The sequence below is a fragment of the Pteropus medius genome, unplaced genomic scaffold (genome assembly GCF_902729225.1).
Source record: "Pteropus medius unplaced genomic scaffold, Ma_sr-lr_union100, whole genome shotgun sequence".
Lineage (NCBI taxonomy): Eukaryota > Metazoa > Chordata > Mammalia > Chiroptera > Pteropodidae > Pteropus > Pteropus medius.
The window spans coordinates 6,844,308-6,868,363 of NW_024351073.1; the positions used below are offsets into that span (position 1 = coordinate 6,844,308).

Consider the following 24,056-nt stretch of genomic DNA (forward strand, 5'->3'; position numbering starts at 1 on the left):
TTTGTTACAACTCTGGTGTGGCCACTAGAGGACAGGTGTATATGACTTCTACATTCTATGCAATCTTGAATCCTCTCCGCATATATATTTTATAATACCTAACAAAAGCTCCTAGAAGGATATCTTCCAAGTTAGAATTAGTGGTTGTCTCTGAGGAATGAGAGGGAGAGATGATTAGGATTGAGATCGGTAATATTTGGCTTTTATCAGGATAAAATATACATACATTCATTGCTTGTAAACTTAAAAAATTAATTTAATAATTATAAATGGATTAAAGATGGATCTAGCTATATGTTTTACCAGACCAATTGTCAATTATTCCAATACCATTTAATAATTAATAATGACTGCCCTCCCAACCCCCAGTTAGAAATTTCATTATCATAAACCAGTGGTCTCAACCAGGGGCCGTTTTGCCCTCTAGGGGACATTTGGCAATGTCTGGAGACATTTTTGGTTTCTTTTTTGTGGGCCTATTTATGTGGTTGTCTTTAATTCCTCAGCCCATTTTCTTTTCACATGTTAAACTCTTAATTATCAAAGCTTCATAGTTGTTTTCAAAGTTCTGATGTCCTTTTCATCACACTTCTCCCTCTCTGTTCTTTGCCCCCCATTATAAACGCCATCCTGCACAGAAGAATTTTTTTGGCTTTTCTCATGGTTTTTTTTTTCCCCCAAATGAACTTGACTACCATTTTGTTCAGTTTCTCCATAGTTCTCTCTTCACATTTTCTAAGTTAGAATAGTACTGCATTGAATTAATAGATTAATTTGGAGAATATTGTTACTTTTATAATACTAACTTCTCTTAGCCTATATTATGGGATGTTCTACTTACATTACTGAAATTCAGTTTTTGTACCTATTTAGATTTGAATAGGTTCTGTGCATGTTAAGTGTTTGGGGTTTTTTGTACCTAGGTATTTTATCTTTTAGAATTTTTTTTCCTCTCACATTCTATTTTCTGGTTATCGTTTATGTATATAAAAGCTATTAGCTTTGGAAATGAATTTTGTAACCCACCACTTGACTGCATTCTTTTATTTGTAATAATTTCTTTCATGTGATTCTCTTGGGTTTTCTAGTCTGAAAATCATACTTAAAAGTGGTATTTTGCCTTCCCACTATTTTTCGTTATTTCTTTTTTCTTATTTAATTGATACTTCTACAGTAAATATAGCATAAAAGAAATAATACTTTCCCTTGCATGTTATGTTTGTAATTGTGTTGAAAATGATTCTACTGTATAAAGTGTAGTAAGCATGTTATACAGTCTTTTATTTGAGCTATTTACTTCTTTGTCATGTTAGAAGTATCAATCTTTTCCTAGTTTACTAAGTAATTTTTAATTGGGAATGGAAATTGAACTTCATCAGATAATTTTTCAAGTTATTAACATCAATGTGTAGTTTTCTCCCTTTAATCTGTTAATATTGTGTATTATACAGAGAATAATCTTAATAAACTGTTAGGTTCTGTTTGAATAGTCTATTTTGGAATTTTGCGGTGACATAATTTTTTATAGTTTTATGTTTGTCCTCTTTGTCAGATTTTAAGCCAATAATGTACAAACTCTGTTAAAACAATTTGGAAGTTTTTGTTCCTACACCTTATAGAATCTTTATTCCTTTTTTTTTTTTTTTTTTTTTTTGCTTTTAATTTTCCTTGTTTGATTAGACTAGCCAGTAATAATGGTTGCTATATAGGAGCAAAATGACAAATGAGTGTTTCAGTATTTATTGGGGATCATAATTCCTGCTTCCTTCAACTTCAGTCCCCTCATCCCAGGTGCCCGTAAGGCTTTTTTTTTTTTTTTGGTAGTAAGTCCAAACTTCATGTGAGAATGGACTCTCAGGCCATTCCTTCTAGACCACTCTTGGAGTCTGGAGGGTCCTGTACCTTTTTTTCCTTCCATATCAGAGAGCCATCAACTTCAGAGAACACCCTCTCCTTTGAGATTACAGAGCTGTTAGAACTCAGTGGGAAAGAAAGATGCCCAGGTGAAAGGAATTGTGGAGGCATAGACCATGGCAGGGTAATGATGGAAGAGTCCAGGAAGGATGAGCAAAGCTGTTGGCTGATCTTTGAAATCATGAACACATAACATATAGCACACTTGTATTTTGGTGGTTGGAAACACACCAAAACGTCAGTATTTTGACATTTAAAAATTACTCCCAGTATTATATTCTTTAGGTAGTACAGTGGTTTATCTGTTTTATTTGATTTTTCTCTTCCCAAAGAATCAACTCTTTGGATTTATCTGCCAGATCTACCATTTTATACTTTAATAAATCATTAATTTCTAATTTCTGTTCTCCTTGGGTTTATTTTCTTTGCTCTTTTACAAATGTCTTGAGTTGGATACTTGCTTCATTCACTCACACTTTAATTATGTAGAGGTTTTAAAGCTGAACACAGATTTTTGGCTATATATGTAATATTTTTTTCTTTGTTTTCTATACTGTCTAAAATTTGTTTTAACATTATCTTTAACCAAGAGTAATTTTGAGGGAATTTTTTAACTCTACGTGATTGAAGAAGGGTGGTTTTTGTTTTTGTAAATAACTTCTAGTTTTTATAGCATTGTAATCCAATAAATGTATTCTACTTGCAGTTTTTTAAATTTGAACTTTTTCTTTGTGGTCCAATAATGTGTACAATTTCAATTGGACATTTAAAAGATATGTTCTTGAGAAGGTATAATGTACAATATATATGTCTTAGTTCAGCTTGATCCATCATTTTGTTCATACCTTCTGTGTTATTTCCTTACATATTTTTTTGTCTACTTCATCTGACCATGGACCGACAAAAGTGAATTAAAATCTGCTACTTCTGTTATGTTTCTATTTCTCTTGTATTTCTTACAGTTTCTGCTTTATTGTTTTGTTGCAGTGATATTTTGGACGTAAACACTTAAGACAGTTATGTCGTGAATCTGAACCTTCTGTCATTATAAAGGGCTCCTCATTTAACACTTTATGCCATGAGTTAATAAGAATCGTTCACTTTTTAATATCGAATTTCTAACCTTTTGTTACATTCGGTATGATTTTATTCATGTTCCTTCTGTTTTCTTCTGTCGTTTCCGTAATTCTTATCCTTTTTCCTTTTTACGAATATGTTTTCCTTGTGATTTAGACAATTAGTTGTTGCCCTTCTAATTTTATGTGATATTCTCATTCATCTATTTGTTGAACAGTTTTAGATGATATCAACCTTTCATTTATAAAAACTGAGAAAATTGTCACTTATTCTTTCCTCTTCCCCTTTGGGCTTCTTGTTATATTTTCTTCTTTCATTTGTTCTATTCATTTCTTTAATATACTTAAATTTGTTCCTTGAGTTATCTGACTCAAATTCTGATTGCACTTAGAAAAGGAAGAAACACTTATACTTTTTTAAGCCTTAAAAGTGTTAAAAATAACTACATTTATCTTACGTAATCTTATTCCTTATGATTGTTTATAATCTTTATTTTAAAAACCACTAGGTTTTTTACCAGGGCTTTTCATTTTTTGATCAACTGCATTTTATCGTTGAAGTTTTTACTTAAAAGTGTTTAAGTTTTTTGAACCACATGTTTGAGAATCTCTACCAATTGCTGTATTTTAATGAGAAATACATTTTTGGGTCACAGTTTTTCTCTATTTCTGGCTCCATTATCTTCCAGCATTGAGTATTGCTAAGTCTAAGTCCAGCCTAATTATTTTGCCCTTGCTTTTTCTACAGGCTGCTGAAATAATTCCTTATTTATCCTTGAATTTCAGTAGCTTAACCAAATTATGTCTTGGAATCTGTTGTTCAGTATCAACATTTCATTGAAACCTTTGTTCTTTTGTCCTGCAGATTTGACTTTTGTTTCAGTTTGAAGGAAGAACAATCTTCTGTTATTTCTGAATTATGTGATTCTCTCTTTTAGGGACACCAGTTATCCTTATGTTGGATTCCCTTTGTCTTGCATATCTCTTGTCTTCTCTGTGATTGTTTTAATCTTAGTTCTCTTTCCTTTTGTGTGTCCTGTGATTGTCTCTTTGTCAGTAACTTGATTGTCAGCTATGTCTCAATCTTCTGTACTATTTATAATTCATTTATTTGTTGTGTAATAATGTTATTTTGCATTTCAATTTTCTTTATCAGCTCTGAAATCTTTTCATCTTTACTTTTGAGCTCTTAATTTCATTGTTTTTGTATTCGTCACATTTTCTCATAACTCAAAACATTAGCAGATTATATCTTCATTCCCTTAAGATTCTTCTAGAATGTATTTTTTTTTAACAGACATTATTTTTAGAGCAATTTTTGGTTCACAGAAAAATTGAGCAGAAAATAGAGTTCCAGTATACCCTTTGCCATGTACAGTCTCCCCATCAACATTTCTCAATAAAGCAGTACATTTGTTATAAGTGATGAACCTCTGTTAACCATCATTATCACTTAAAGTCTATAGAAAATAGATTATTTTTTAATCTGTTTTTCGTGCTATGTTGTACCCAAATACAAGATGTCATGCCTGGTTTGTTTTTGTTTTTTCATCTTGTTGGTGCTTAGCATCATCAGTTGCAATACAAAAATCAGCTTTTTGTGCTGAGACTTCCAAACAAGAATTGTCTTTGAATCTATGCACACGTTTTAAAATACTTCTTTTTTTTTTTTGTTCATCTGCGAGCTCTGCTTTGAGGATTGTTTATGGTAAGAAGTAGGGTTTGGCTGCATGCAGCCTCACAGACATGGGCTTTCTCCTGTGTCTCGATTGAGTGGGCTGTGGTACTCTTTAAGGGATGGATTCCATTGGCATACTTTTAGGCTTCAGATTTCAAACCCAGGATGGGCTCTTGGGGCCTTCGCCTTTGCAGAATCTGCTATATTTGTTTTCTGAGCTGATTCACCATCTCCTTTCAGGAGCAACTTCTATTTCCCTGAACCAAGACGGGGTTTTGGGTATGTGAAGCCACTTTGGGACACAGTTGAGAGTTCTTTGATATTACTTTTCCCTACCCCTCTTACTCTTTTGGAAGAGCTTATTTATTTTTTCTTTTATCTACATATTAGTCAAATATCTGTTTATTATTTATGGATAATTAGGATTCTTCTGCTCTTTTTTTTTTTTTTTAACTTCCACAGTCTTTCAGATGGTGAATTCTGTTACTTCACCTTTCTCTAGTGAGATGGAAGATAGTCATTAGGAGTTTTAACGTTTAGGAAACTTTCTTTTCTTGGGACTACCTGCAACATGATGTGTAATACCTCTCCGAGTTGGAAGGTTATTGGTGAAATTTTTTGAATTTTTTTCATTCAGTTGCCAACCCCAACCCCATCTTTTTCTAGAAAGCCAAGTTGAGAGCTACATGGAGAGTTGGCCAAGCCACTCAAGGTTCGTGGAAGCGTTCTTTCACTGGCTGTTTTGTTGAAGCTGTTACAGCTTTGATTGGGTGGCAGTAGTGTGTGTTTTAGCATATTTCTTAATCATAATCATGTTTGGGGGACAAGAGATCATGAGATTTGGCTTTTTACTATCACCTTAAGCAGAGAGTAACTTCTTGATTTTCACAAAGGAAATTTGAAATTCTTATGAACTGTATTCCATTTTATTTAGCATTCAGTTAATTTGAATAAATCTTTAAGTAACAATGTCTGCTTTTAGGCTCTTTACTACTGCTATGAGTACTGCAAATGGAACTCTGCCTTCAAATTAGTTCTTTGGTACTGAATGCATGCTGATGAAATGAAAATACAGGTAGAGTTCTATTGTAAGATTGGTCTGGTATCAGGATTGCTGTGTAGTATGTCAATCTTTAGAATGATATGCCTGCTGTAATTTACAAAAGGCTATATATAGTTAACTTTTTAGTGTTTATTGTATATTTTCTAAGCAATGTATATTAGGGTGAGGAATATTTTACAAAAAAGAATGACCTGTCACAACATGGATGCACCTCCAAAACATGCAAATGAAGCCAGACACAAAAGGTCACACATATGATTTCACTTGTATGACATATCTAGAATAGACGAATCCGTAAACAGACTACAGATTCGTGGTTGCCATAGGCTTGTAGAAGGATGGAATGGGGCGAAACTGCTTAATGTGTAAGGGGCTTTTAAAATTTTTACCTCACTTATTTTTTTTAAAAGAATGGTCTGTCAAATATAATAGGACAGTTCCAAAAGAAGAGGCTGAGAAAAATGCCGTAATTATACTTTCTGCTCAAATAGCAGTTGAGATATGTGGTTTAATATTTTTTCACGTACTTCATTGTATTTTCAAGAATATTTTAGATAGATGGAAGTTACTTAGATATTAGTGGTAGTGGCTTGTAATAAGAGAGTTTGTCTGTTACCTTTAGAACCAATGAAGAATTTTTAAATGATAGAACACTGACATCTCAGGGCAAAAAACTAACACTATGTTTTCTTGCAAAAGAATCAGCAAATTATACTTAGACTGTATCACCTCATTCATTTTAGCTTAAAAATAATAACTCAGCCCTTGATTACCCCTTAATAAAACCTACTTAAATGCATATGAACTCTCAAATCACCAGTAGCTGTGAGTAAACTTTTTTCACAAGGCTTGACAGTTTTTATTAAGAATTGTTGAGTATGAGATTAAGGTGCTGTGCATAAATATAATACAAAAATATAACATCCTGTAAATGGATTTAGGAATGGAAGTCTGTCATGCATGTATCAATAATACCCTATGTCAACTGAAATATAGAAATGGCTTTTGTGTATACAGTTGCTTACTGTAGTGGTATTCATAAAATCTTATTTTAATAAAAACATATTTATCTGTAAAATGGGAATAGTCGTATCTGTCTCCAAAAAGTGATTGTGATGATTAAAATTGGTGAATGTATATAAAGATTCAGAACAGTATATAAGAAGTACTCAGTTATTAGTTTTAATAGTGAAGAAGATAACTGCTAATACTGCTATTATTTAACCAGAATTCCTAGTGTTAGATATTTCAGTTTTTTTTCCAGTTCGTTACAGATAAACAGCTGCAGTGAATATTTTTTGTGCTTCTATTTAAGTATAATTTAGTACCGACATTGCTGGTAGGTGCCTTTGAACTTGCCAGTTGTATGCTAAAAAAGGTTTTGCCAGTTTATACTTCCACCAAATGAAAGTGCCTGTGTTAAACACAATCTCGTAGGGGTTTTTTTTATGGCCTTTGACCTGTAACAGAGCTAGAAACTAATATCCAAGAAACCTAATTAATGATATTTGTCTGAATCATCATTGATAAAGAATATTTATTGAAATATAATTGTAGTTTAAAAAGAAACAGGATTTGAATCAGACACACTTGGGTTCAAATCCTTTAAACACAATCTTTTCATCTTCTAGCTGTGTAACCTTGGACAAGTTACTTAAGTTTAGTTTTGTTTTGTTTTGTTTTTTTAATCTTTAACCCATTTCCTGTTTACCCTGAGAATACTCGCTGGCAGCACTGGCCGCCGCAGCATTTATCCCAAGATAACTTGCAGATTACAGTCCTAACCTTACCCCCAAAGATTGCCACAAAATATCTCACTTTTATTATTATTTTCACATTGCTCTAGCATATTAATAACTTTGGAAACAAATGACATCACTCTGTTTGTAATAGTGGTATTTCCATTCACAAAATAGAGTAATTCCCAATCACCAAAAATGTCAAATCCTAGAAAACATCACACTCACATGTCATGTTAATGCTGGTAGAGAATTGCACTTTGTTTTTCCTAAATGGGAAATGGGTTAAAATTGTGGTATAATAGTATCTCGTTATGAAAATTAAATGAAATCATGCATTTAAAGTGCTTACCATGATGCCTGCCACTTAGTACGCATTATCGTTATTAATACTATAAGAGATGAGAAGGAAAAATCCTCTTTAAATAACTTTAGCCACCAAGATCTTTTACATTACAGCCTAAATATCATTTCCCTAATTTGATTCTGTTCATCTTTGATGTTGTCCTTTTACTTTTGAACGCATACATTTCAGAATTCATAAACCACACGTATTCTACTTTTGTTGCTTTCCTAACTGTATGGAGAATAACCATATTTTGTAGAAAATTAATATTTTTAAATTGTTCACAGTAAATAATTTCAGAAGTCAGATAGTCGACTTAGTTTCATTGTGTGTTTAAATACATTGACTTTGTTTTCCATAAATATTTTTTCTTGGTTTTTAATTAGTTTCTACCTTTATATGCAAGTATAAATCACACTTAGTAAGCAGTTAGCAGATTTTGAAAAAGTTTTGAATTACTTGACACATTCTCTATCTTGGCATGTAGATTATAGGTGATTATTTAATATATGTTTTTCTCTTTAACAATCCCTGAAAGTACTCAGTAAAAGTTTGAGATATTTATGGAAAGTTGCATGTTTTATGACTTCTTCAGTTTTGTATTTTAAGCACAACATCAGTGAGTAATTTGCTTATTACCTTTGATTTGTTTTATCAGCAGGATTATTTTTACATTCTTTCCAAGAGTATTCCATTTCATAAACATTTATTGAGTATTTTCTATATGCTGACCACTTACGCTAGGCAAAAGGGTTCAGAATATTTGACATTGACCTTATCCTTCAGGATTTCAGTCTGTTGACCATCGTAAAATAATTTGATTTGTTTGGAAAGGAAAGATATTACACATTCATAGAGTTAAATGGAAAGCTGAAGCTAATTTCTTAAAATACTAAAACTTTTCAATGAAAATCCTTTAAAAAATGTCTTGAACATCTGTAATTCTAAACTGGATAAACTGAACCACCTTATTTTTTTAGTTGTGATTTACATTTATCATTATGAACATTATTTTCCATTTTATTTCAATCTCTCATGCTGCCAGCTATCATTTATTACTGCTGTAATGCTCACTGTTTCTTTAAAATCCTCTCTCTTTTTTACAATTTATTACTAATTTGTTTGGGCGGAACTGCAGCCTTTATTTTACATATCCAAGATTTCTTGTTTAAAAGATAAGAGTAATGACCTTGGAATGAACAGCTTGACTTAGTTTTTTACCTATGATTAAATCTATGAGCTTTTAAAGATGCAACTAAAAATGGATTCTCACTAAGGTATTTTCAGCCTCTATCATTTTAAAGATTTCATCATAGTTCCAGTACATGATTTCTTTAAATTGTTATTACTGATCTTTTTTCTTTGAATTGTTAAAAGCTACAACACTGGTGAACCTTAAACATTATGCTAAGTAAAGGAAGCCAGACACAAGGCACATTTTACATGGTTTCATTTGTATGAAATATCCAAAATAGACAAATCTATAGAAATAGAAAGTGGTTTAGTGGTTACCAGGGGTTTGTAGGAAAGGGAGACTGGAGAATGACTACCGTTGGGTATGGAGTTTCTTTTGAGAGTGATGAGAGTATTCTGGAATTGGATAGTGATTGTGATTGAACAGCTTTGTAAGTATACTTAAAAACACGCACAAACACTGAATTCTACACGTTGAAAGAATGAATCTTTTGGGAATTATATCAATTTTTAAAATCTAAATAAAAAGGAAATTTTTTAATAGACCTTTCAAGGAACTTCCTGGATAGGCTGCTTTCTAAATCAATTTTTCCTTCTGTCTTTTATTCATCGGTTTAGGTTTTTAGTTTCTCAAATGTAATTTACAGTGAAAGTATAATTTGTATTTTCTTTAGGAATAATAGAAATTCAGTTGTGCATTAAATAAAAATTTAGATAATATACATTGTAAAGAAAAAACAAAGGTCTTCACTTAGAAAATTGACCTGCTCTAATTCCCTGGTATCATCATTCTGTAGGTATAAAAAACAAATGTATGTGAGCCCTAAATTAAATTAACTAAAGAATTTTAAGGGCTATCATTTTAATAAGAAAGGATAACAATAATTAAAATAATAAAACTATTAATCTTTTACATTTTTCTTAATGAATTATAAAGATTTTTTAATGTAAATTCTATATTGCCTTACGAGTTTTGTTTTCATTACTTATTTTGATTGTTTTTATATTACTATAATTTTTATTTTATGTTTTTATCATTTCTACATAACTTTAAGTCTTTAAAGTTTTTAATTTGCATTAAGTAGCTTGTCATTCTGGTGTTTGCAGATCAGTAAATTCCTTTGGTCTGTAAGCTGTTAAGCACATTTTTTATGTTTTTATTTTCAGGCTATGGAGTTACTAGTAGAGAAAGCAATCAGTAGTGCTTCTAGTCCTCAGAGCCCTGGAGATGCACTGAGAAGAGTTTTTGAGTGCATTTCTTCAGGGATTATTCTTAAAGGTAAGTTATACTTCGTTTTTAATGTTTGTGTATTTGATAATTGAGTAAGAACTCTTCTTTCTTTTACAAAAAGCTAATGTTTTTTTTCCTCACTACGGTGATTCCTGTAGGTAGTCCTGGACTTCTGATCCTTGTGAGAAGGATCCCTTTGATACCTTGGCAACAATGACTGACCAGCAGCGTGAAGACATCACATCCAGTGCACAGGTACCTGTGTGTTCCTAATCCCAAAACTTTCTTGGGTCACTGCCTTTAAGGTTTTGTTTTTATAATTGTCTTTAGAAGAAATACTATATAGTATTCATTCTACTGCTGCTTTAGTAAGTAAGCCCTTAGAGGGGATTATAATTTAAACTACATTTCACTAATATAAACTTAAATTTTATTTTAACTGTATGTGTATCTAAGTGTATTATATAAATGTAAAAGTGCAGCTGTGTTATCGTTGTCTCATTAAATCTGAGTATTAAATTATATATCAAGAACGGTAGCAAAACTGTTTACTTCCTTTGGTTGTACAGAGGTGATGTGCTGAATGGTTTATGTAATTATTGTTATAATTTAGCCCCTCCTGCCACTGGAAAGGCCATCTAATGTAGTAATTAAAAGTGTGAGCTCTAGAGTAAAGACTCTCTGGGTTTGAATACCAGTTCTGCTATCTCATCTATAAAATGGAGAAAACAGCAGTATCTTTCTCAAGCAGGATTGTTGGGAGGATTAAATGAGCTAACACGTGTAACTATAACATGTGTTGCATGCCATTGAGTCAGCTCTGACTCCTGGCAACTGTGAATGAGCAATGTCCACTATGTCCTGTCCTCAGCAGCCTTGCTCAGCCCCTGTAAACTCATAGCTACGGCTCCTTTTATGGAGTCAGTCATCTCCTACTTGGTCTTTCTCTTTTCCTGCTGCCTTCTACTTTTTTCAGTTTTACTGTCTTTTCCAAAGAACCCTGCCTTCTCATGGTGTGTCCAGAGTAAGAAAGCTTCAGTTTTGTCATTTTTTGCTTCCAGTGATGTTTCCGGCTTAATTTTCTCTAGGACCCACTTACTTGGTCTTTCTGGTGGTTCACGGTATCCATAGAGCTCTCCTCCAATGCCATATTTCATTTTTTTTATCACTCTTCTACATTGTCTAGCTTTATGTTAGCTCTTATCAGCGTTATCAGTTGTCAGTTCTGTTGGAAGAAGAATTATGGAAAAGGAAAAAATGTGAACTTAATGAATGAAAAAATTAATGTAAAACTCCCATGGCTCCACCCCCCCCACCCCCTACTCCCAGAAATATAGAGGTTAAAAATATCGCAGCTGAAGAAAATAAAGAGGGGTTAAAAATAGCCTAAACAGCAGCCACTTTGGAAAACAGTTTGACTCTTAGTTATATACCAAACATGTGACTCTTAGTTATATACCAAAGAGAACTAAAAACCCATCCTCACAAAAACTTACACACGAATGTTCAAAGCAGCATTATGCATAGTTACCAAGAAGTGGAAAGATTCCGAATTCTTATCGGTTGATGAATGGATGGACAAATACGGTATATCCACAGAGTAGAATATTATTTAGCCATTAAAAGGAATAAGTATTGATACATGCTACACTGTGGATGAACCTTGAAACTCTTAGGCTGCGTGAAAGAAGCCAGACACAAAAAGCCACATGATCCCATTTATATGAAACATCCATAGTAGGCAGATCTACATAGTAGTGGTTGTCGGGGTGAGCGAATCTTGTGATGCGTGAATTATATTTCAAAATAGTCTAAACCGTTACATTGAGGGTTATAACCATATAGTTAAAGGATGCCATTTAACCAGATGATGATAAAATCTCCTTGAATTAGTGTGAGGGGTATATATTCCCATAAATTTGAGAAATAGATGAAATACATCTCTGAAGTCTCTAGTTTCAAGATCTCATGAAATCTTAGCGACATCGATGCCTAACGTATTCCTGTGTATACATAGCCATTTAGTGAAATCTTTTCTTAGTTCATGAAGTAACAAGTTGAAGTGTGTGTGTGTGTGTCCCATGCTGAGCCTGCACACATGGGCATCCACAGAAAAAGTAGGAAAATATGTGACTGACTCAAAGAGGGGTTCGCTCAATGAGTGAGACACTTTTTTTGCTATATATTCTTTCAGGATTTTTTTTTTAATGAACACAAAACCACATTTTAAGATTTATTTTTTAGCTTAGTTATGTTTTAAAAACAAAATGGCATGTACACAGAAAAGCCTGAAAATAACAGAACATATAGGGCATTTCAGTTGAGAAACTAATATTATTCAAGATATTTCTTTTATTAAACATTTTTTACATGTAGGACGTATAATAAACCTAATAAGAATTGTTACTTTGATTCTTCAAATTAACTCTAAATTTTTACCTTTTTTGTTGCAGTTTGCATTGAGACTCCTTGCATTCCGCCAGATACACAAAGTTCTAGGCATGGATCCATTACCCCAAATGAGCCAACGTTTTAACATCCACAACAACAGGAAACGAAGAAGGGATAGCGATGGAGTTGATGGATTTGAAGCTGAAGGGAAAAAAGACAAAAAAGATTATGATAACTTTTAAAAAGTTTCTGTAAATCTGCAGTGTTAAAACAACAGGTGCCCATTTGTTGGCTTTTTCATTCATAATAATGTCTACTTTGAAAACATTTATCAAGAATTTAAAGAATTTCATGGAAGAACCAAGTTTTTCTATGACATTAAAATCTTAATGTACAGTGTTAGGTATTATATGAATGGAAAGATACCACCCTTCCCACCCCCCTCACCCCCTATCCCCCCAAAAATGTGCTCCAACTAGGGGGAAAACAATGGTTCAGATTTTTTTCCCCATTATTTTGCTTTTATTTACTGGTTGCCCTAGTTCCCCCTATTTTTTGTGTCTTTTATTAACTAGTCTTATTAAATCTTTACTGTATTTAATGCAGTATTTGTGCTTCAGTTGCTATGTGTATTTTGAGATTTTTATTTAGAGGTTTGGTTTGTTTTTTGACACTAGTTGTTACTTTGTGTTATAGATGATATCCTTTGCCCCTTAATATTTTACAGCAGTACGTTTTTTTGTAACGTGAGACTGCAGATTTTTTTTTCCTTCATTTTGTTATTCTATGTGATGGATTTCAACACAAAAAGTTATCCTGCCATTTAAGTGCTCAGAACTGAATGTTTCTGCAGATCTTGTGGCATTTGTCTCTCTAGTGTGATATATAAAAGTGTAATTAAGACAGATTTCTGTTAATCTAATCAAGTTTGCTGTTAGTTGTGCATTAGCAGTATAAAAGCTAATATATACTATATGGTCTTGCAACAGTTTTAAAGCCTCTACATAATTAATGAAATGCATGACATTTTTGTTTTTAATAGACTTTTAAAATTATAATTTTAGGTTTGACACGTAGATCTTTGTACAGTTGACTTTTTGACATAGCAAGGCCAAAAATAACTTTCTGAATATTTTTTTCTTCTGCATAAGTGGAAAGGGCATTTTTCATACTATAAGTGGGCTAACCAATATTTTGAAAAGAACTTTATCATTGTGCAACTAACAACAGTAACTAGCCCTTAATTATGATGACAGTCCTTATCGGTGTGTGTGAGATTACTCTAGCAATTATTACAGTATAACACAGTTGAATGAGTCCTTCCCCCTCCGCCCCACACCCCATCACCCAGATAATTTACAGTTCTATTAACAGTGAGGTTGATAAAGTATTACTGATAAAAAATTAAGATTATCTAAGGGGAAAAAAAACAATTATTTGGTGTGGCCATCTTACATGCTTATGTGTCCTACAAAAAGCTAAATATTCTAGCAGCGGTGTAATGAAAAGTTACATCTTACTGTTGATGTATGTATGCTCTGGTACACAGATGTCATTTTGTTGTCACAGCACTACAGTGAAATACACAAATAAAAACTTAAATTCATGTAATGACTTAAATGTATTATATGTTAGAATTGACATCATAAACTATTTTTGCTTTGAAATGACTTCGCTTCAGTAAAACCATGTTCGAATGTATTGGGTACTTAGATCTTGTTATTCCTGACAGCTGTTTATTGCCCGAGCTCATAATTTCCAGAAAATTTTATGCTTCAGTACCATACTGGTTCAATTTCTTTCTTGAGTCATAATCTTCCCCCAGTCTCTTAGGGGACCAGAAGACTGTAGGAGACAACCATTGGGGAACTAGAATAGGAAGCTGAGCTTCTCTTCCAAGTTTGTCACATGCTATCTATGTAACTTGGGCAAACCTTTTTTTTTTCTTTTAATTTTCATCTTTCTGGGTCTCATTTTGCTCTTTTGAATAATTAGTCACCCAGTACATTTTTGCAACTTTGTTTTTCACAGTTCTCTCAGGAGAGAAGAAAAGAATTGAAATTTATTACACACTAATGACAGACACCATGCCTGCTTGGTCTTTTCACACATTTTCCTGTTTAAAATATAACAGTAAGTGAAGGTGCTATATTTCTTATTTTTCAGATGGGGAAACCGAATCTCAGAGTGGCTAACTGTAAGGATCACACATTAAGTGCCAGAGTGGAAATTGAGCAGTTTCAGAGATTATGCTCAGCACTTTGCCAGGCTGCTCCCTTCATCTTGCAGTTATGTTCTAAAAATATTTTTGTTTCATGTTTAAAAATTTTGCATTTGGTTTAGGTATCTTCCTCCAGATATACAATTGATGCCGTTTAAACTTTTTACTAAAATAATTTCATTATTTTTGCATGGCTTGTTTTCATAGCTGTAGCAGGCCCACAGTAACCATCTTGTATGAAATAACATGAAACATTCTTAAGTATCTTCTTTCACAATTTTTAAAGAAAACTAAACTCTAGTCAAAAGCAGCATTGGTTATCACCTTGCTATTGCATTCTTCAACCAATTATTTTGACAACTAATTTACTTACCTGTTATTCTCTGTATCTCAGGCTGGCTTTCTCTATTATTAGTGCATGCTTATGTTCCAGTAATTTCATGATAACCTATTCTAATAAAGCAAATTGATTTATCCGTCCCACCCCCAATTATATAATACAGTCCAAATTAGAATTTTGTCTGTCTTCATTACCATTGTTTTTTTTTTTTTTTTATTTCTTTAACCCATTTCCCGTTTGCCCCAAGAATACTCACCATTGGCACTTGCGGCTGCAGAGTTTACACAAGATAACTCACAGATTACAGTCCTAACCTTACTCCCAAAATTTGCTATGAAATAATCTCGCTTTTGTTATTATTTTCACATTGCTCTACATATCAATAGTCTTTGGAAAATGACATCATTCTATTTATAGCATTCTGTATTTAGTAGTGTTATTTCTATTTTCAAAATATAATAATTCTTAATTACTGAAAATATTAAATCCTAGAAAACGTAGCAGTCCTATCCATGTTAACTTCGTTCTTGAACAGTTGTTAGCCAAAGATTCATTTGGTGAATCCGATTTATGTATACATTAGAGACACATTCTGTTTAGAAATAACTCTAAGAACAGTTTTTATATTTTATTTTCACATTGAAAACTAATCAGATTTGCTTTAGCCTCAAAGAACATATTTATGTAAAATAACACTAGCAGCAAGCTGTGCTTTATTTTTTTTTTCTAAACGGGAAATAAGTTAGAATTAAGAATGCAAAGTTGGATATACAGCATAGCAAAACATCTGATTTTTTTACAGCATTTTAAATCATTTTCTTATTGATAAAAAGCATAAACTTTTGCATGGTCATGCTATTATGTTGCCATTGTGTTGATATGAATTGAAGTTGTAAACAGCTACCATTTTTTATACTGAATTTGATAGCTAATTTAAAAATTTTTTTCCCAATAAAGGGGAAATTAGTGTTATCGAAAGATAATGTTCATAGCAAATTTGTCCATGAGAATCATCTGGGGAACATTCTAAAAGTCAAGATTTCTAAGCCCTCCCTAATTACAGAGATTCTGACTGAGAGGGCCAGAATAAGCTTAAGAGTCTGCATTTTAAGTTGGCTTTCTCTTAGGTGTTTATTTGCGTGGATGGTTCAGACCATGTTATAAAAATGTCTCCTGCCTCCCCTTGCCCTTTCCCAGAGGCAGTCAATTCTGCCTATTTGTATACCTTTCCATACATGGTCTGTGCACATATTAGCATGAATGTGTGCACCCCTATGCTCTTTATGCAAATGAATCCGTACTCTACATGTTGTTACGTGCCTTGCTTTTTTTCCATTTATTATGTCTTGGGGTCTTGGAGATTGTTCTGTATCAGTATACATAGGGAAATTGTATTTTTAACAAGCTCTGTACAGTCATTTCAAATTAGGTTTTTCTTTAATCACAGGTGTTTCTGATGCAGGTGGTACACGGATCATGCTTTAATAAACATACTTTATAGCAGTGGTCATAATGTATAGTCTAAAGCCAAATTATATTTTTAATTTAATATTAAAAGTATTAACAGCCATGTTATCTATATGTAGCAATAGTTAACTGGGATATTCATCAAATCATAATATCCCCATTTCCCAAGCAATTTTGATTAACTGTGGACAGGTTGTCTTTATCTTGCTTAGTGTAATAATATTAGATATAAAATAAAATCTGAAAAAAGGAAACAATTATATAACTAAGTGCCTGAATAATATTTTTGAACAATACTTAAACTCGTTCCATATTAAGTACAAAGCTACTATATCCACCCTATTCTAATATCCCAAGTAAGACAAGAAATACCAGTCTTCAGTTTGGAAAGGACTAATTAGTAACTAAACTAATGTGAAATGCTTTCTAAGTCTGTTTAATGAGAGTATGAAAAGTCAATTAAATTGAACTGGTTGATCACTCAAAATATTAAAGAGTTCAGAAAGGGAAAACTACCTGTGGCTTGGATCAATGTGGGCCTTGTATTAAAGATATACAGAAGAATGCAATCTGACAGGTTCCTGATGAGAAAAAGTCCAGGGTGTTGTAATTCACCTCAGACTTTGCTATGAGCTGTTTAAAAAGTGCAGGCTGTATTTCAGTGCAACTTAGCATGCAATATAATGCAGGTAAAAGCAGGAGGCCTGCCTTTTAATGCATATTGTGGGGGTTAGGAGGGAAGTTAAAACTTATGTTAACAATCACCACTGATTTTTGTGGGGTAGCATTGAAACAACTGAGAAGGACCTTCCTTGTGTCCTTTATCTGAATGATATTCAAAATGAGAAGAGACAGTTTTGCCGCCCCTTTACCCCACGGATTCGGATACACACTGTCGGAAAAAAAAAGTTTTTTTGCAGAAATTCATAAGTTTTAAATTGTGCTCCACTCAAAGTAGCATGATAAATCTCACACCGTCCCACTCCATTCCACCTGGGTTGTGAATCATCTCTTGTCTAGCGTATTCATACTGTATATATACTACCCACCTGTTAGTCACCTAGTAGCCATCTTGGTTAGATTGGTTATTGAGAGAATGCATTTACCTAACCTTTATTACAGTATATTGTAATTGTTTTATTAACTTCTTACCATCCCTAGCTTATAAATTAAGCTATCTTAGGAATGTACGTATAGGTAAAAACAGCATATCTAGGGTTCTGTGCTGTCCTTGATTTCAGGCATCCACTGGGGATCTTCAAACATTCCCTGTGGATGAGGAGGGACTACTGCATATAGTTCTATACTTGGCATTCGTCACACCATATTCGAAGTATGGCATTCAGCTCTGGGCATTAGTTTTTAAGTGATACTCAATCACTAGTAAAGTGAATTTGTTCAAAACCATGTTGTGTGTAGTTGGAACCACAGAGCAGAAGGGAAGATGATGGGGAGAGAGGATTATAAGTGTTTTCTAATATGAACAGCTATGGAAAGTATCAGTTGAAGAAACAGCTTTTTAAAAATGTTAATGGCAACAGTAAAATGGATGGAGACCACTTGCAAAGAATTTATTGCCCGTGTTTAAAATTATAATCACCTGTTTAAGATTTTGGTCGCAGTTCTGGCATTAGGTATGAATAGTATACAAGATGATCGGATTTTTTCCAAGTTTAAAATACTATTATATTATTAGTCCATGTACCTAGTAAAATTCATTCGAATAGAACTCGGCCAATTGCCTCAAAGTTGATAAGCATTATTTCATGGCAGCCAATATAAGATTTATAAATAAGATTTTGGAAAATGGGTGCTGGTTTTGCTACACCTTAACTTTCTCTTTATTCCTCATGGCACTGAAATTCCTGGGTTTTTTTCCTCCTACCTCTGAACATTCCCTTTCTGCTTCTGCTGCTTCCAAATAGCACTTTTCATGGTGATGTCTAAGTCTTCCGTATATGTATGTGCATGTTATTGATGATCTCATCCATCTTCAAGATACTCCTTTGGTTAAAATTACTTACAAATCTTGTCTCTATCCAAATTTGTCTTGCTTTTTTTTCTGCCTCCAGTATTTACACTATTCAGCCTACAACCCCCAGATTATTCTCTTAAAACATGTTTGATCATATATCACTGCTACTCAAAAGACCCTTCAGCAGCTCCTCTGTTAAACAGTACATATTATTTCATCCTCAAAGCAGTACTACGTAGTAGGTATTTATTACATACGAGCAAACCAGGGTTTGAGGTTAAGTAACTAGCTGCAATAAAAGATCATTTGAATTATACTGTCTCTTGAATTGAGTCATCATCAGAAAGCTACATACTTGCAGAGTTCTGTTGACTTCAAAGCCTGAGCTTTTAATCTTTATGCCATGTACCTCCTATAGGTGTTTTTTAGCCAAGCCTCTACAGAATTTTAATGATCAAGACATAGTGTGCAAACAGATTTTAGTATCCTAAACTTGGTGTACTCCAAAGGCCTACCCAATCAGGCTTCCTGTCCCCTACCCTACCCTACCCCCATTCTAAAGAACTTAGGAAGCTTTCTCTCTTTGGAAGGTCAATGGTTAAGGATAGGGAAAAAGTAAATTCTATCTCCTCTGCTCTGCATTTTTAACCTTTACCTGAGCCGGAAGTCAGAAATGATATGCACTATATTCAGGATTTCAAAAATTCCAATTTGACTTCTCTTGAAAAATTGGAAGGTACAGTGACACAGGGCATGTGTTACTACATGGTAACAATGAGCTACAACTGAGAGTAATGGCCACTCCCTCTAGAAGATAAATTTAAGACAAGGCTTCTAGACTGTTTACCACAGCTGCTGCTGCTCCCCATTTTGCCTGCCATGCCGGCCCTGTGGGCATTTAGTTTTATTACATCTCCAATGCTAGCCATTTTACCTATAGACTCTTCCAACTTTAGTGTACAGCCTCATCTGTTAAACTGAGGCACAGAGAATCAAATTACTTTCAGTTCTGATCATGTATTTCCTATACACTAGTACACTTGATGTTATCCATATTTAATGTAAAGGACAGTCATAAATAACCACTTGATTCACTTCCTTCATTGATTGTTTCAAGAGAAATGTCAGGATGGAGACCAGTAATTTAAGCAAGGTACAGCCTTAAGGTAATCCTTTATCTCAGAGTAGAGACTAAAATCTCTCTCTTAAAAACCTCATAGTAACATTGCTGCAGCCTGCCTGTCTCTCTGTCTGCTATTTAGTTGGACTGAAAGAGTTTGAACAAAAGGCTGTGGGAGCTGAAGAAAGCAAAGATGGGCTAAAAGGAAAATAAGATTTTCTAGATGGCAAAATTCTTAATTGCCTAAGTTCTTAATCTTTTTCTTTTTGTGATATCTTAGTGTACATCAAAAGAGATGTACTATGACCATGCCACCCAGAACGTGCCCCATCTTGTCTGATCTCGGAAGCTAAGCAGGGTCTGGCCTAGTTAGTACTTGGATGGGAGACCACCTAGGAAGATCAGGTGCTGTAGGCTTTAAAAAAAAAAAAGAGATGGAAAGTAGAAAGCTTAATATATGGTAAATTGGAAAGGGAGCTACAACTGAATTATTAATTGAAACAATTTATTTTCAATTCCCAATAAGAAGTAAGCACCTTCCTTTCTCTCCCTCTGAATGCAACTGTAAAATCTGGATAAAATGTTTAGAACAGCAATTTGAGGACCCTGAAATATAATTAGTGGCAGGCAGATTAGAGAAGACCAGAACTGAAATACCATCAAACTGACAGTTTCTCATCTCTTCCTCCAAAGGAACTCACTGCTTAGCCGTGAACATGAGTACAGCTATGGAAGAGTCTGGCAGGGTGTGGTAAAGCCCCAGAAAGCTGGTCAGAGAATCGAAAATGAGAACTGAAACACTGAGCAGATTGGGGAGAAGGGGGAGTTAGGGTAAGTGACCCCATAAAGTTATTTATGAATAATTTTATAATTATTGTAGTTTTTTTCCAAGGCTCAACCCAAATTTATTTTGTGAGACCATCATTAATTACCCTGATACCAAAAACGGATAAAAACATAACCACAACCAAGCAGAGTTTATCTTCAGAATGCAAGGCTAGTTTCATATATGAAAATCAATATATGAATTTTATTACTGAAAATATAAAACTAACTGTATCCTAGAATAAAGTTTAAAGAAATAACTAGGGAAGCCATTACAACATCATATTCCAAAGAGTTGACGTTGATAAAGATGTTCAAGTCATTTGAATATGATTCCACTAAGAAAAGAATTGGACACAAGCATAAAGATTTGCTACCTAAATGGTCAAGAATTGGGAAAATGGGATATCCATATAGTGGATCATTAGGAATAATGATGTAGCAATGTATTTATTGGCATGCTTAGATGTTCACAAATAATATGTGTAAAACTAGTATCTGTATAAGAGCCCACTTTTGCAAGATATGCATCTACATATGCACACACTACACATAGAAAAGTCCTAACTCAAAACTATTAACATGGCTATTTCTGGGTTACAAGATTTTGGATGACTTTTTCAACTAATACAGGTGATTTGACAATGAAGATAGAATACTTTGGTAATAATAGAAAATAAAAACTTGCTTTAAAAGGGTAAATGAGCAATGTACATGGGTGGACAATTCTCAAAAGAAAGTATATATTCTTGAAAGAAATATAAATGGCTGATAGCCATGTGAAAACAAATTTTCAACCTTACCAGTAATCAAATAAACACGAATTTTAAAAAAAGGTAATAGATTTTTGTCAATCAGATTGACAAAGATTATAAAGATTGAAAATCAGGTCTGAGCTAGTAATACCAAGATCTCAAAAGCAAAAGTGAGAGGCTCTAGCTCAGTCAACATCTGAATGATCTTTCATATTTTTTTAAATAAAAAATATATATACAGATAGAGAGCCTTTGACCCAACAACTGAACTTCAAAGATTTTATTTTAAAGATTTAATCAGATAAGTTTACAAAACTATAAATTTAAATTTACTGAAGCATTATTGAAAAGTGTAAGATTAGAAACAATTAAAATGTCCAATAAGTAATGAAATACAGCTCAACCACCTAAATAATATTATAGACCAGTGATTCTAAGTGCCCCCTCCTTAAAAACCTCTCGTTACTCAACCCCTGTTATTCTTGAGAGGGTATCAGCTCCCTCGGGAATGTTAAATCTGGAATAAAGTTGAAAATAATTACATAGAACAATACATGAAGAAATTTATAATGTTTAATGTAAAAATCAGATTACAAAATCAGGTTTAAAGTATTCTCTCTCTTCGTTTTAATAGATAAGCATATACACATACAGACCATTCTCAAAAATGTTTCCAGTGGTTACCTCTGTGTGGTATGATTATGGCTTATTCAGGTTGGCAATTTTATTTCTATTTGAGTAGGAGGTTTGCTAATCTCTATGTTTCTATGATAACTCTTATCATTATAATAAATGATTAATAATTCTTAAACAGCTACTACATAATAATCCTTTTAAAAGAAAAAAAATGGTGTGAAAACCCTCCAATAGCTTCACATGCCTAAGGATAAACTCCCAAATCCTTAGCATGGTATCAGGGTCCCATACCCTGTAGCTCCAACCTGTCCTTCCAGCCTCCCATCCTGCCACTCCCTGCACTAGAACTTGCAGTGTAACCCCCAGAGCAAAGCCCTTGCTCTCACCTCTCCACCTCGTGCATGTCCTGCTCCCTCTGAGGTCAGCCTCACAGGCCTATGTGGGGTGCTCCTTTTCTGAGCCTTTCTTTTGGGATGAGGGAAGGTGTTGCCCTCGCTTATAAGGAGACCAGGAAAAAGGAAAAGCAGAGACTTCTTTCTAAAAACAAATCAGTTACTTCTCTGACCTTCTGTGGTTTCAAATTAAATATCTCTTAGTATTTTCTCTTCAGTTGACGTCTCATATGGGATGAGAGAATGAATGGATTTTCTCCCTCTTTCTGGGCCCCCAGTTGGCTAAGCCATAAAATGTCTTTTCAGACTTCTTAAACCTGCGTAAGATATTTGCAAAGTCTGAGATTGACTTGTTTGGTGCTTTACTTGGCTGCCCTCAGAATCGGTTCCAGAGACCAGGTGAATGAATGGTGAATAGACTCCAGTGTTCTGGAAGGAAATGGAGGAATGGGGAAGTGGCTGATCATTAACTGCGCTCAAGGAAAGTTACTTTGGAAAAAAAATACTGAGATGTTTCTTTGCAGCACAGCCATTTCCATTTCTTACATTCTCCTTTTGCCTTTGGACAAAAAGGATTTTTAAAAAAACAATTTTGAATACATTTTAACCTTGGGACAGAAGACTATTTCAAACATAAAACACTAGGTCTTTCACAACTTCTGTATTCTTTTATGGCTACCTGAACAATAAGCCTTTCAGGTTTTCAGTGAGTGGGAATGGGTTAGCCAAGCTCAAAACAGGCCTGACTGTACTCTGAGCGAAGATCAAATGTCCCAGTGGGGAGGCACGCTTGGCCTGTTTTTATTTGAGAAGGTTCTCAGGGCCCTTATTACAGCAACAGCTTCCTTCTTACCTCTAAGATCATCACCAGGTTCCAAACACCAGTGGCCCTCCTCTGTGGAAAAGAGGCGTCCTCCCACTGCTGTGCCAGATTTTCTAACCAGATTCGGCCCAAAGCAAACCTTGGAAGAGAAGATTCTCTCAGTGCTATCTTAACTTCAGATTAGGGAATAAACAGCCTGGATGCCAGGTACCTTACTTTCCCCCAACCAGCTCTGTAGTACCAGAAATTCTAAGGCTTAAACCTAATGCTTTGATCTCAGTTAAAATTCAGGAAGGAACGACACAGTATTTTCACTTTGTGATACACAGCTTTCAGATGACATGTGAAGTGTGAAGTTATATCAGTCTTAACAATTTGAGACATCAACAATCTTTGTTCATTCCTCTTTCCTGGAGGTCACCTCTAAATCAGATACCAGATCTTGACTGCTATTATCCTGGAATGGATCAAGAGAAATTTTAAATGGAGAGTCAACAAAAATAATAGGTTTTTATGCCTGCTGTTTCCTCCCTCCCACTCTACCTCCCATTCCAGACAGAGATAGACAGACAGACACACACACACACACACACACACACACACACACACACACACACACACACACACCAGGACTCTGAGAGCTAGGGAGAGAGCTGTATTAGGAGAGAAAGCAGAGTGAGAAGTAGGTCCTCCCTGCCCTTATTTCCTGCCTGTCAGTTATGGGAACTGAGACGAGTGGGCCTGAGTGTGACCTCCCTGTATGGGACTTTTGGAGCGTGGGAGTCCTGCTGATGCTCTCCATTCCCCTGCTCCTAGGCACAGAGTATTTGAAATGGCAGTATGTTCTTTCCTGGTATTGGAGAACTTGCA

At 34.1% G+C, this 24,056-nt stretch overlaps 1 protein-coding gene and 1 pseudogene across 1 annotated transcript in view; both read left to right on the top strand.

Moving 5' to 3' along the window:
* The window catches only part of ZFR (zinc finger RNA binding protein), a 69,068-nt gene extending 54,769 nt beyond the window's left edge, over positions 1–14,299 (top strand). Inside the window, 4 exon segments of the mRNA XM_039842720.1 lie at positions 10,178–10,289; positions 10,400–10,411; positions 10,414–10,496; positions 12,695–14,299. Of these exon segments, the coding sequence (XP_039698654.1) occupies positions 10,178–10,289; positions 10,400–10,411; positions 10,414–10,496; positions 12,695–12,874 (387 nt within the window). The 3' untranslated portion in view covers positions 12,875–14,299.
* Positions 14,300–20,053: 5,754 nt separating this feature from the next.
* On the top strand, positions 20,054–20,172 carry LOC120586480 (uncharacterized; annotated as a pseudogene).
* The last annotated feature ends 3,884 nt before the right edge of the window (positions 20,173–24,056 follow it).